The sequence below is a fragment of the Carcharodon carcharias genome, chromosome 3 (assembly GCF_017639515.1).
Source record: "Carcharodon carcharias isolate sCarCar2 chromosome 3, sCarCar2.pri, whole genome shotgun sequence".
Taxonomy (NCBI): Eukaryota; Metazoa; Chordata; class Chondrichthyes; order Lamniformes; family Lamnidae; genus Carcharodon; species Carcharodon carcharias.
The window spans coordinates 99,040,015-99,052,369 of NC_054469.1; the positions used below are offsets into that span (position 1 = coordinate 99,040,015).

General features: G+C 45.4%; 1 protein-coding gene across 1 annotated transcript in view; it reads left to right on the forward strand.

The window, feature by feature from the left end:
* Positions 1-2,158: 2,158 nt before the first annotated feature.
* mocos (molybdenum cofactor sulfurase) overlaps positions 2,159-12,355 on the forward strand; it is a 316,151-nt gene continuing 305,954 nt past the window's right edge. Inside the window, exon 1 of the mRNA XM_041184888.1 lies at positions 2,159-2,467. Coding sequence (XP_041040822.1) covers positions 2,344-2,467 — 124 coding nt within the window. The 5' untranslated portion in view covers positions 2,159-2,343. The remainder of the gene's footprint in view (positions 2,468-12,355) is intronic.

Here is a 12,355-nt window from a genome sequence, read left to right on the forward strand (position 1 = left end):
CTGAAGACTGGCATCTGTGATGCTGGGGACCTGAGTAAATATTGAGAAGACTAAAGCCATTGCCTTTGGTTCCCACTCTAAACACTGTTCCCTGGTTACTGAGTCCATCTTTCTTCCTGGTAACTGACTGAAACCAAATCAGTATGTTTGCAACTTTGGTGTCATATTTACCCCCAGATGAGCTTCTGAACACATATTCACACCATCACTAAGGCTACTTAGTGCCAACTCCAACACGGCCAGACTTCACCACCGCCTCGACTCATTTGCTCTTGAAACCCTTAGTCAAGCCTTCCATTACCCTCAGACTTGACTATTACAACTCATTCCTGGCTGGTTCCCCCACATTCTACACTCCATTAACTTGAGGTCATCCAAGACTCTGCTGCCCAAATCCTGGTCACCTATCACTCCTGTGCTCACTGACTTACATTGGCCCCTGGTCAAGCAACACCTTTATTTTAAAATTCTCATCCTTATTTTCAAATCACTCCATTGACTTGCCCCCTCCCCCCACCCCCGCTATCTTTGTAATCTCCCCCATCTCACAAGATCCCTCCAAGATATCTGCACTTCTCTAATTCTGTCCTCTTGTGCCTCCCTGATTTTAATTGCTCAATCTGTGGTGGCTATGCCTTCAGGTGCTCTAGAATTCCCTCCCTAAACCTCTCCACCTCACCTTCTCCTTTAAGATGCTCTTTAAATCATATCTGTTTGACCAAGCTTTTGGCATCTTCCCCAATATTGCCTTATGTAGCTCAATGTCTAATTTTGCTTTATAAGGCACCTGTGAATTGCCTTGGGATGTTTTATTATGTTTAAGGCACAATATAAATATGATGTCATTGCTTTGGACATCCCCCTCACCTTTCATTCAATTCCTGCATATGAACAAAATTTGTTTTGAAGCTGTTTGGAATACTTTGCTGCCTAAAGATCAATATGTAAATGTAAGATGCTATAATTGCATTGGTTGATGTAATGGTGTATACTGCACTTTGATTACTTTTGGCCGTACAGTTTTTAGTAACTCTGATCTACTGAAGTCAGCTGGTGTTGGAAGATAATACATCAATTATCAAAACTGAACCAAGGACTCCCTGACTAGTATTAATAATACAACTATTTTAAAAATTGTTAGTTATTCTACAGCAGAATATTGCACAAATATATCATTAATATATGTCACATGTTCCATTGAGAAATCCTAAGTAAACATTTTTGGGGGGATTCTCAAGTTAAAAGTCCACAGGTATTTCTTACTCTTTATATCTGTTGTTTCCCTATGATGTCAGTATAGAGCACGCAAAGAAAGTCCAATTTTAATCTGACCATTAACTTTAATGGTCCATAAGAAATAATTGACCTCATATCTTCAGCATGCAATTGCTGGCCACCCAACCTGTGGAGCAACCCCATTCCTGTTGCTCATCCCTTGGCCACAACTGCAAATTCATACATCTGCAGCCTCTTCTTGTTGACAGTTTAGACCCAACCCCCCAACCACCCCTTCCCTGCCCAGCAAACCCCCCACCACCAAACCCAGTGAAAGATTTCAAAAGGAAATTGGAATTGTTACTCAAGGGAAATAAACTTGCAGGACTACAAGGATAAAGCAGGGGAATAGGACTAACTAGATTGTTCCACAGAGAGCCAATGAAGTCTTGTGGTGCAGTGAGTAGCAATCCTGCCTTTGAACTCGAAGCTTCAGAGGACTTGATGGCTAAGGATTAACATGGCCAAACAGACTGAGTATCAACCTGGAAATCCTTTCAACATATGCCAATGGAGGCAGTAAGAGCAGGAGAGATCCCTGGTCAACCATGTGATGGAAAGAAAGTTGGAGCCTCTACCAACAAAATCCATAGTTCCATTCTAAAATGACCTGTAACACACAATCACAGAGCCAACATGGACTCGATGGGCCGAATGGTCTCCTTCGGTGCCTTAATGACTCTATTATCCTGAGAACCAGCCCTGACCTCTTCCCCCAGGCACCTCCATGACTTCAGCCGCTCTCCACATCCAGCCGCAAACCTGCAGCCTCCCCAGCTCGACACAAAACCCCCGCGCCGCGTATTAATTTTCACGGTTTAAAAAATGTTTTGCACCTTGCTGATGTTTTTTTACGTAATTAAACATAGAGTTCCGTGCTCACGTCCCCATAACCCACCCGATACAAGGCCTCACAGCGTCGCTATCTCTTTTCCTCCACCCCGCCAGTCGGCCCAGCCCGAGGGAGGAGCTGTATTGCCCTTGAACCTTGGAATGATCTCTGGCGAGAAGTTGATGTGAAGCCACAGATCGCGGCCGAGCTGTACCGGCGCTGTGAGCCGACACGTTATGGATTGGAAAAGGCCGCCACCGGCGCTCAACAGCCTGGAGTGGTTTAAAGGAGCCTTCAAGTACCATGGGTGCGGGAAAGAGATCGAAGCGACGCGGCATCGCGAGTTCAGCAGGCTGACAGGTAACTGTGCGAGGGAGGCCCTGTCACTGGGCCTGCGGCGAGGGAAAAAGAGCGCCCAGGCCCCGATCTCCAAAAGTTCCTCTTGTGCCGCCCCCCGGAACCACTTGCACCCTCCCCGCACCAGCTGCACCAACCTCCCAACTCCTGCATCTCCATATCCAATTCCCACATTTCTCCCTTACACCGTATCTATTTATCCAATATTTAAGAAGATGCGAATACACATAACTCTGGTAGGTAAGATGTTTTTGATTAAAGGAGCAGGGGAATGGAGCTGTTGTGGGACTTAATGCAGCACAGTGTTTGATCTTTTGAGCTAGTGAACGCTGCAGTAACAGGAGAGTACAGTACTTCTGGATTTGGTAGAAGTGGAGTGATGAAGTAGAGTTTAACAATATGTTGCATATTTAGGATTTTGTACAAGTGGGGATGTCCCAGATGGACCTTGGCAGTATGAGAGTTATGTGGAAGCTGTCACAGAATCTCATAGAAATGGGAAATAGTTGATAGTGTTTGGAAACACTGAAGTGAAGTATGTGAGAATTTGATGGTAGGGGTTTATGTTATATAGGAATAGTGGGGTTACTCAGAGTGGTGGCTTGGATTTTTAACGGTGTTGGGAAAGAGTGCTGGGATGTGTTAGGACTCACGGACTTTGTATTGTTGCACAAAGTCAGCTCATAGTGACCAAAGAACAGTGACCCCGACACAATGCTAGGATGATATTATCCCATTAAATCTCTGAGGCTCAGCTATTCCTCTTACAGGTATTCTTTCAAAATTTATTTATTGTTTCCAAATTGAGCCAGTCACATATATTCTATGCTGCCTAGATTGCTCAGTTTAATTCTTTCCTGGCTAGCTACTGATATTTATTTTAATTCTTTTCCACCTAATCCACACTCCTTTACCTCATTCGCTGTGTATGTATGCATGTGTTTCTAGTTAGTTATTTAATATTCTTCACAGTCTGTATTATTCTTTATTTCATTATTAGTCCCCTGTGTGGACAATTCATTGACATCCATAATATATTAAAAAGTCTGTGTCCATATGTACTTCCCATTTCTCCCATTTATTACATATTGTACTTTTATGCAATGTATTTCATTTATTGGTTTAAAGTAAACAGAAACAAATAAGAGCTTAAGAATCAGCAAACATACAATTCAAAAGTAAAGTAAGTGGCTGGAAAACTGCCAAAGAGTAAACAACCAACCTGGAATGACCAGTCAGGGCAAACTACAAGTAAAATAGTAAGAAAAAATAAAGGTAAACCAAATGAATCACAAACAGTTGAAAATCCAAAAGTTCAAGATAACTAAGAGTGGAAAGTAAATGACAGTGACACCTAAAACCCATCACAAATTACTAAATTCAACATTTGCCTCAGGAATCCTGAGTGAGCCAAACCTCACATTCCATCAGCCGACCCCAATTCTGCCAAACCTTAGGTTCCCCCTCCACAGTTTTTCCAAATTTCTGGTTCCCCACAAGTGAAGGCAGATCACAGGAACAATTCCCTGATGGTTCCAAACCTAGCATGCCAACGGTGTGCTGTCAAGTTCCAAGACAGTTCCTGACCCAGTGAAAATAATAAAAAACAAAAACAGAATTACCTGGAAAAACTCAGCAGGTCTGGCAGCATCGGCGGAGAAGAAAAGAGTTGACGTTTCGAGTCCTCATGACCCTTCGACAGTTCTGTCGAAGGGTCATGAGGACTCGAAACGTCAACTCTTTTCTTCTCCGCCGATGCTGCCAGACCTGCTGAGTTTTTCCAGGTAATTCTGTTTTTGTTTTGGATTTCCAGCATCCGCAGTTTTTTTGTTTTTATCCCAGTGAAAATAATGTTTAGTATGTTGCTGCCTGCTAAATGTCTGGTAACTACTCCCAACTCCAGGCAATAACAAACTTACAGATCAAAAGCAAGGTAAGTGTCCAGGAAATTGCGGGTTAGAAAAAAATAATCCAGTCTTGGTGAATCAGACAGGACAACATAGGACTTAGCAGCATGATTAGGCCATTTAGCTCTTCAAGCCTGTTCTGTCATTCAACAAGATCATGGCAGATCAGGTTGCGGTCTCAACTCCACTTTCTGTCTTCACCCCGCATCACCCTTGACTCCCTATTCTATCAAAAGTCTGCCTAACTCTGCCTTGAGTAAATTCAGTGGTTCAGCCGCCACTGAAAAAAAGAAAAATAAATCTTGAGTGTTGTTGTTGGAGTTGCACTCACCCAGGCAAGTGGAGGGCATCCCATCACACTCCTGATTTGTGCCTTGTAGGTGGTAGACAGATTTTGGGGAGTCAGGAGGTGAGTTACTCTCCACAGAATTCCCATTCTGACCTGCTCTTGTAGCCACGGTATTTATATGGCTGGTCCAGTTTAGCTTCTGGTCAGTGATAGCCCCCAGAATGTTGGCAGTGAGGGATTATAATAAAACCTCAACAGAGGTTGGGGGACTGAATTGAAACAAAGTAAAATCAAATCAAATTACTGTTGTCCAACATTTCATGAAATGGTGCTCATATTTTTCTGTGCTATTGAACTCCAGCTCGGTTTCTCTTTCCGGTTCTTTCTGTCCATATCAAACCGAAGTCCAGAAACCTATTTTTATAACAGAAACCGAACTGGTCAACATTGAAGAAATTAAGGAAGTGGTAGAGTAGCAAGCTAGACTATACGCATTAAAATATGATGATTTTCACTGAAACTCATCTACTTGAGATGTGCTGATACATTTGAATAAGCACTTAAATAGTTGTTAACTACTTAAGAAAGAAAAGTTCTACATAACCAGCCAATTAAAGGTAAATCCCTTCAATATCACTGTCCAAAAGTTGACACCAGAATGTAACTAAATATAATAAAACCCCTGGTAGAAATAGTACTGTTCAAGAGCTTGACCGACCTGTCTTTGAAGAATGTTACAATAGTACCAAATATCAATGAGCTTCAAATTCGGCACTATGTTTTGCAAAAAAAAACAATTCATTTGTATCCATTGTCGACTTTGAGAAGATATTTTAGTCACTGGGCCGGTGCTTTTTTTTCTCCTGTATTGCTGTGGGATTCCACGGAAAATCATGCAAAGAGTATATTATTAGATGTGAAGTTACATGCAACTAGTGAAGAATTAGAAAGACTTCAATTTAGACAGTGATTTATTTGTCTCCAAAATATACATAAATATATAAAGCACTTTGCACACAAATTACTTTGAAGTATAGTTGGCAAACTAAGGCCTTCAAGGTAAAAACTTTGAAGTCAGAAAAAGCACAATAACAGTCCAATGGGTAATGTTATGAAATATATGATTTTGTGAAGCGTGTTTCTATTTGGTTTATAATCTTACTGACATTAGAAATTTCAGTTATTGAAGAAAACAGGGAGGTGAAAATATATTCAAAAGTATTATATTTGATTCAATTGGTATACTTTGATTTGCTTTATTGGTAAGTCCACCTGATGGTTGGTTTCATAAATTTGTAGTAATTTATCATTAGCATTTTTCTATTCTCTACGTCTCTGAGCTTGTTTGGCTCAAAGTAAGACAATAGCAAATCAATAGGGTAATGTGGACATAAGGTCTTAACATAATTTTTACATATGTAGTGTGGCACAGAAATTAAGGTTAATCTGCACAGGGAGTACACAACATTCATGACCTAATACATTAATCCAACCAATTTGCCATGGTGTTCCACATGGGAAATCAAGACTAAATGTAGTTTTCAGATGAAGTGATATTAAGGGACAGGAAATAATTTGATCAGGGAATGCATATTATAATGATATATTTTGTTCTTATTTTAATGTATTTGCTATGTATTCTTCTGTCCAAATTTATAATGTGTAAACATGAAAATATGGATACATAGAAACTTCCAGCAGAGAAAGAGGCCATTTGCCCTGTCATGCCTGTGCTGACTCTTTGAAAGAGAAGCTGTGCTTTAGTCCCACATCCCAATTTTTTGTCCATAACATGAGTTCCTCATCCTCGAGTCCAACTCCCTTTTAAAATTGTGCATGTGCATCAGCTTCCACAATCTTTTCTGGCAATGTATTCTGGATTCTGACAACACCCTGAGTGAAAAAAATTCTCATGTCTCACTAAGATCCTTTGCCAATTAATTTAAATCTGCCATATTTGTTTATTGATACACTCGACTATTCCATCAAAATCTCTTTATCATCTTGAAAATCTTTGTTGTTATCTCAAGAGAGAGAGACCTTATTTTTCCAATCTCTCCTCAAAATTGAAGTCCCTCATCTGTGGCAACATCTTGGTAAACCTCCTCATCAGAGGACCAAGCAAAACCTGTATCCAGAGGCAGGTTCATCATCTGTGGGCTGGATCCATCATTTTTGTGCCTTTGCACCTTTGCTTGTGGGCCAGGAGGAGCAAGAGTGCTTCCTCCACCATGTGCCACCCCCCAAAACTGATGGCCCAGCCAGCTAGCCTGCTTCCTGTCTGCAGTTCGCTGATCTACCTCCTTCTGCCACAGGACCATCTCCATTGGAGCTCACCCCATCCCCCCATGATGTGATGATCCTACAATGTAGGCTTGTCCAATCTTTTTTTTAAATTCAATTTTTCCTTTTTCAGTTCCCTTTTTTTCTCACTAAAGGGACCGATGAGCAGATTTCGGAAAGATATCTGAAGAAAATAAATAACTGCCTGAGCAAACGTAAAGCAATGTCAAAGCAGTAAATTAATAATCTTTTTTTAAAAAGTGATTAATAAAAATCATTCGAGTGTAAGTGGGTGAAAGTGTGTTTGCCCAGCTCACTCCGAGTCTCAGAGTGGTCACTCACTCATTCACTGAGAGTGGGTGAGAGTGTATTGGTATGTGGAGATGAGGGTGACTGAGAATTCTGAGACTGGGTGTGAGCCAGACACACACACACACACTGCACATGCACACATAAACACTCTCCCTCTGACACATGCACATACTCACTCTCTTCTCACTCTCTCTCACACAGATATTTCCTCCCCATCACACACACACATACTCACTCTCTCTCCCCCTCTCACACACCACACACTCACTCTCCCTTTTTCTCACACACACTCACTCTCTCCCTCTCATATACACACATACTCACTCGCTCTCTCACACACACACACACGCATTTTCTCCCTTTCTCACACACGCTCACACTGATTCACTCTCCCTCTCACACACACACACTCTCCCTCTGTCACACATGCACACTCACTCTCTCCCTCTCTCTCACACACACATTCTCTCTCCCTGTCACACATGCATATTCTCTCTCTCTCACACATGCACAAACTCTCTCCCCCTCTCTCTCACACACACACTCACTCTCTCCTCTCACCCATACACACGAACGCTCACTCAATCCCTCTCTTGTACACATGCACTCACACTCTCCCTCTTTCACACTCACTCACTCCCTCTCTCTCTCACATACACACACATTCTCTCTCCTCTCTCACACATGCACACACGCACTCTCCCTTTCTCTCTCTCACAATCACACACATTTTCTCCCTCTTTCTCTCACACACTGTCCCTCTCACACATACACTCTTCCTCTCTCACACATGTACACACTCACTCTCTTCCCCTCTCTCTCTCCCTCACACTTACATTCTCTCCCTCTCTCACAAGCACATACTCACTCTCTCTATCCCTCTCTCTCACACACACACACTCCCTCATTTTCTCCTCTCTCACACAGACTTACTCACTCCCTCTCACACCCACACACACTCACTCTCTCCCTCTTTCTCTCACACACACACATTTTTTCCCACTCTTTCACACACACACACTCACTCTCCCTCTCACACACGTTCTCCTTTTCTCACACATGCACACACTCTCTCCCTCTCTCTCTTTCTCTCACACACACGCTCTCTCCCTCTCTCACACACATACACACTCACTCTCTCCCTCTCTCATGCACACTCACTCACTGTCTCCCTCTCTCACCCATACACACGAACGCTCACTCACTCTCTCTCTTGTACACATATACACACACTCTCTCTCCCTCTCTCGCGCATGTACACACGCACTCTCCCTTTCTCTCTGTCATACTCACACTCATTTTCTCCCTCTCTCTCTCACACACTCTCCCTCTCACACACACACTCTCCCTCTGTCACACATGTGCATTCACTCTCTCCCTCTCTCTCACACACTTTCTCTCTCCCTCTCACACATGCATATACTCTCTCTATCTCTCTCTCACATGCACACACTCTCTCCCCCTCTCTCACACACACACACTCACTCTCTCCTCTCACCCATACACACGAACGCTCACTCACTCCCTCTCTTGTCCACATGCACTCACTCTCTCCCTCTTTCACACACACACAATCACTCACTCCCTCTCATATACACACACGCTCTCTCTCCCTCTCTCACACATGCACACACGCACTCTCCCTTTCTCTCTCTCACACCCACACTCATTTTCTCCCTCTCTCTCTCACACACATACATTCTCTCCCTCTCTGACATGCACTACTCACTCTATCCCTCTCTCTCACGCACACTCACTCTCTCCCTTTTTCTCTCACACAACACACATTGTTTCCCACCCTTTCACACACACATCAGTCACGCTCCCTCTCACACACATTCTCCCTTTCTCACACATGCACACACTCACTCTTCCCCTCTCTCTCTCACACACACTCTCCCACTCTCTCTCTGACACGCACACTCACCCTCTCCCTCTCTCACGCTTACATTCACTCTCTCCCTCTCTCATGCACACACTCATTCACTCACCCACTCCCTCTCCCTCACACACACTCTCTTTCTCTCTGTCACACATGCACAAACGCACTCTCCCTTTCTCTCTCTCTCACATTCTCATTTTCTCCCTCTCTCTCACACACATCCACTCACTCTCTCCCTCTTTCATGCACATGCTCCCTCTCTCCGTCTCTCATGCACACGCTCACTCTCTCCCCCTCTCACACACGTGCTCACTCACTCTCTCCCCCTCTCACGCACGCGCTCACTCATTCTCTCCCTCTCTCACGCATGCACTCACTCATTCTCTCCCTCTCTCACGCACGCGCTCACTCACTCTCTCCCTTTTTCACGTATGCACTCACTCTCTCACGCACATACTCACTCTCTCCCTCTCTCATGCATGCATTCACTCACTCTCTCCCTCTCACGCTGGCGCACACTCACTCTCTCCATCTCTCACCCATACACACGCACACTCACTCACTCCCGTTCTCTCTCTCTCACATACGCACACACTCTCTCTCCCTCTCTCACACATGCACAGACACACTTTCCCTTTCGCTGTCTCACACTGACACTCATTTTCTCCCTCTCTCTCTCACACACTCTCCCTCTCTCTCACACACTCTCCCTCTCACTCACACACTCTCCCTCTGTCACACATGCACACTCACTCTCTCCCTCTCTCTCACATACACATTGTCTCTCCCTCTCACACATGCATATACTCTCTCTCACACATGCACACACTCTCTCCTCCTCTCTCTCACACACACACTCACTCTCTCCTTTTCTCACCCATACACACGAATGCTCACTCACTCCCTCTCTTGTACACATGCACTCACTCTCTCCCTCTTTCACACACATACTCACTCACTCACTCCCTCTCTCTCTCACATACACACACAGTCTCTCTCCCTCTCTCACACATGCACACACGCACTCTCCCTTTCTCTCTCTCACACCCACACTCATTTTCTCCCTCTCTCTCACACACTGTCCCTCTCACACGCACACTCTTCCTCTCTCACACATGTACACACTCACTCTCTTCCCCTCTCTCTCTCCCTCACACATACATTCTCTCCCTCTCTCACACACACATACTCATTCTCTCTATCCCTCTCTCTCACACACACACTCCCTCATTTTCTCCCTCTCTCGCACACACACTCACTTACTCCCTCTCACACACACACACTCACTCTCTCCCACTTTCTCTCACATACACACACACACCCATTTTTTCCCACTCTTTCACACACACATCACTCACTCTCTCTGTCACACACATTCTCCCTTTCTCACACATGCACACATTCACTCTGCCCCTCTCTCTCTCTCACACACACTCACTCTCTCCCTCTCTCTCACACTCACTTACTCTCTCCCTCTCTCATGCACACTCACTTACTCTCTCCCTCTGTCACACACACACTCAATCTCTCCCTCTCTCATGCACACTCACTTACTCTCTCCCTCTCTCATGCATACACTCATTCTCTCCCTCTCTCACGCACAGTCGCTCACTATCTCCCTCTCTCACGCACACACTCACTCTCTCCCTCTCTCACGCACAGTCACTCGCTCTCTCCCTCTCTCATGCACACGCTCACTCTCTCCCTCTCTCACGCACATGCTCTCTCTGTCACGCACACTCTCCATCTCTCACGCACACGCTCACTCTCTCCCCGCTCACACACGTGCTCACTCGCTCTCTACCCCTCTCATGCAAGCGCTCATTCACTCTCTCCCTCTCTCACGCAAGCGCTCACTCACTCTCTCCCTCTCTCTTGCATGTGCTCACTCATTCTCTCCCTCTCTCACGCACGCGCTCACTCACTCTCTCCCTCTTTCACACATGCTCTCACTCTCTCATGCACTCACTCACTCTCTCCCTCTTTCACACACTCACTCTCTCACACACACACTCACTTACTCCCTCTCTCACATATGCTGACAGTCTCTCTCCCTCTCTCACACATGCACACACACACTCTCCTTTCTCTCTCTCACACATTCTCATTTTTTCCCTCTCTCTCACACAGACGCACTCACTCTCTCCCTCTCTCTTGCACACACTCTCTCTCACGCACACGCTCCCTCTCTCACACACATGCTCACTCTCTCCCTCTCTCATGCATACACTCACTCTCTCCCCCTCTCGCACAGTGCTCACTCACTCTCTTCCCCCTTTCACGCACGCACTCACTCACTTTCTCCCTCTCTCACGCACACGCTCACTCACTCTCTCCCTCTCTCACGCACGTGCTCACTCATTCTCTCCCTCTCTCACGCATGCGCTCACTCATTCTCTCCCTCTCTCACGCACGTGCTCACTCACTCTCTCCCTCTTTCAAGCATGCTCTCACTCTCATGCACTCAATCACTCTCCCTCGCTCACGCACTCTCACTCACTCACACACAGACTCACTCACTCTCTCCCTCTCTCGCGCACTCGTTCACTCACTCTCTCCCTCTCACGCATGCACATACTCACTCTCTCCCTCTCTCACCAATACACACGAATGCTCACTCAATCCCTCTCTTATACACATGCACTCACACTCTCCCTCTTTCACACACACACACACTCACTCATTCCCTCTCTCTCACGTACGCACACACTCTCTCCCTCTCTCACACATGCACACACACACTCTCCCTTTCTCTCTCTCACACACAGTCTCATTTTCTCCCTCTCTCTCACAACACCCACTCACTTTCTCCCTCTGTCATGCACACACACTCTCTCCCTCTCTCACGAACACTCGCTCACTCTCTCCCTCTCTCACACACATGCTCTCTCTCTCAAGCACACGCTCCCTCTCTCACACACATGCTCACTCTCTCCCTCTCTCATGCACACACACACTCTCTCCCCCTCTCGCGCAAGCGCTCACTCATTTCCTCTCTCACGCACGCGCTCACTCACTCTCTCCCTCTCTCACGCATGTGCTCACTCATTCTCTCCCTCTTTCACGCACTCACTCTCTCACACACAGACTCACTCACTCTCTCCCTCTCTCTCACACACACACCCACTCACTCTCTCCCTCTCTCACGCACACTCGCTCACTCTCTGTCTCTCTCATGCACACGCTCCATCTCTCATGCATACGCTCACTCTCTTCCC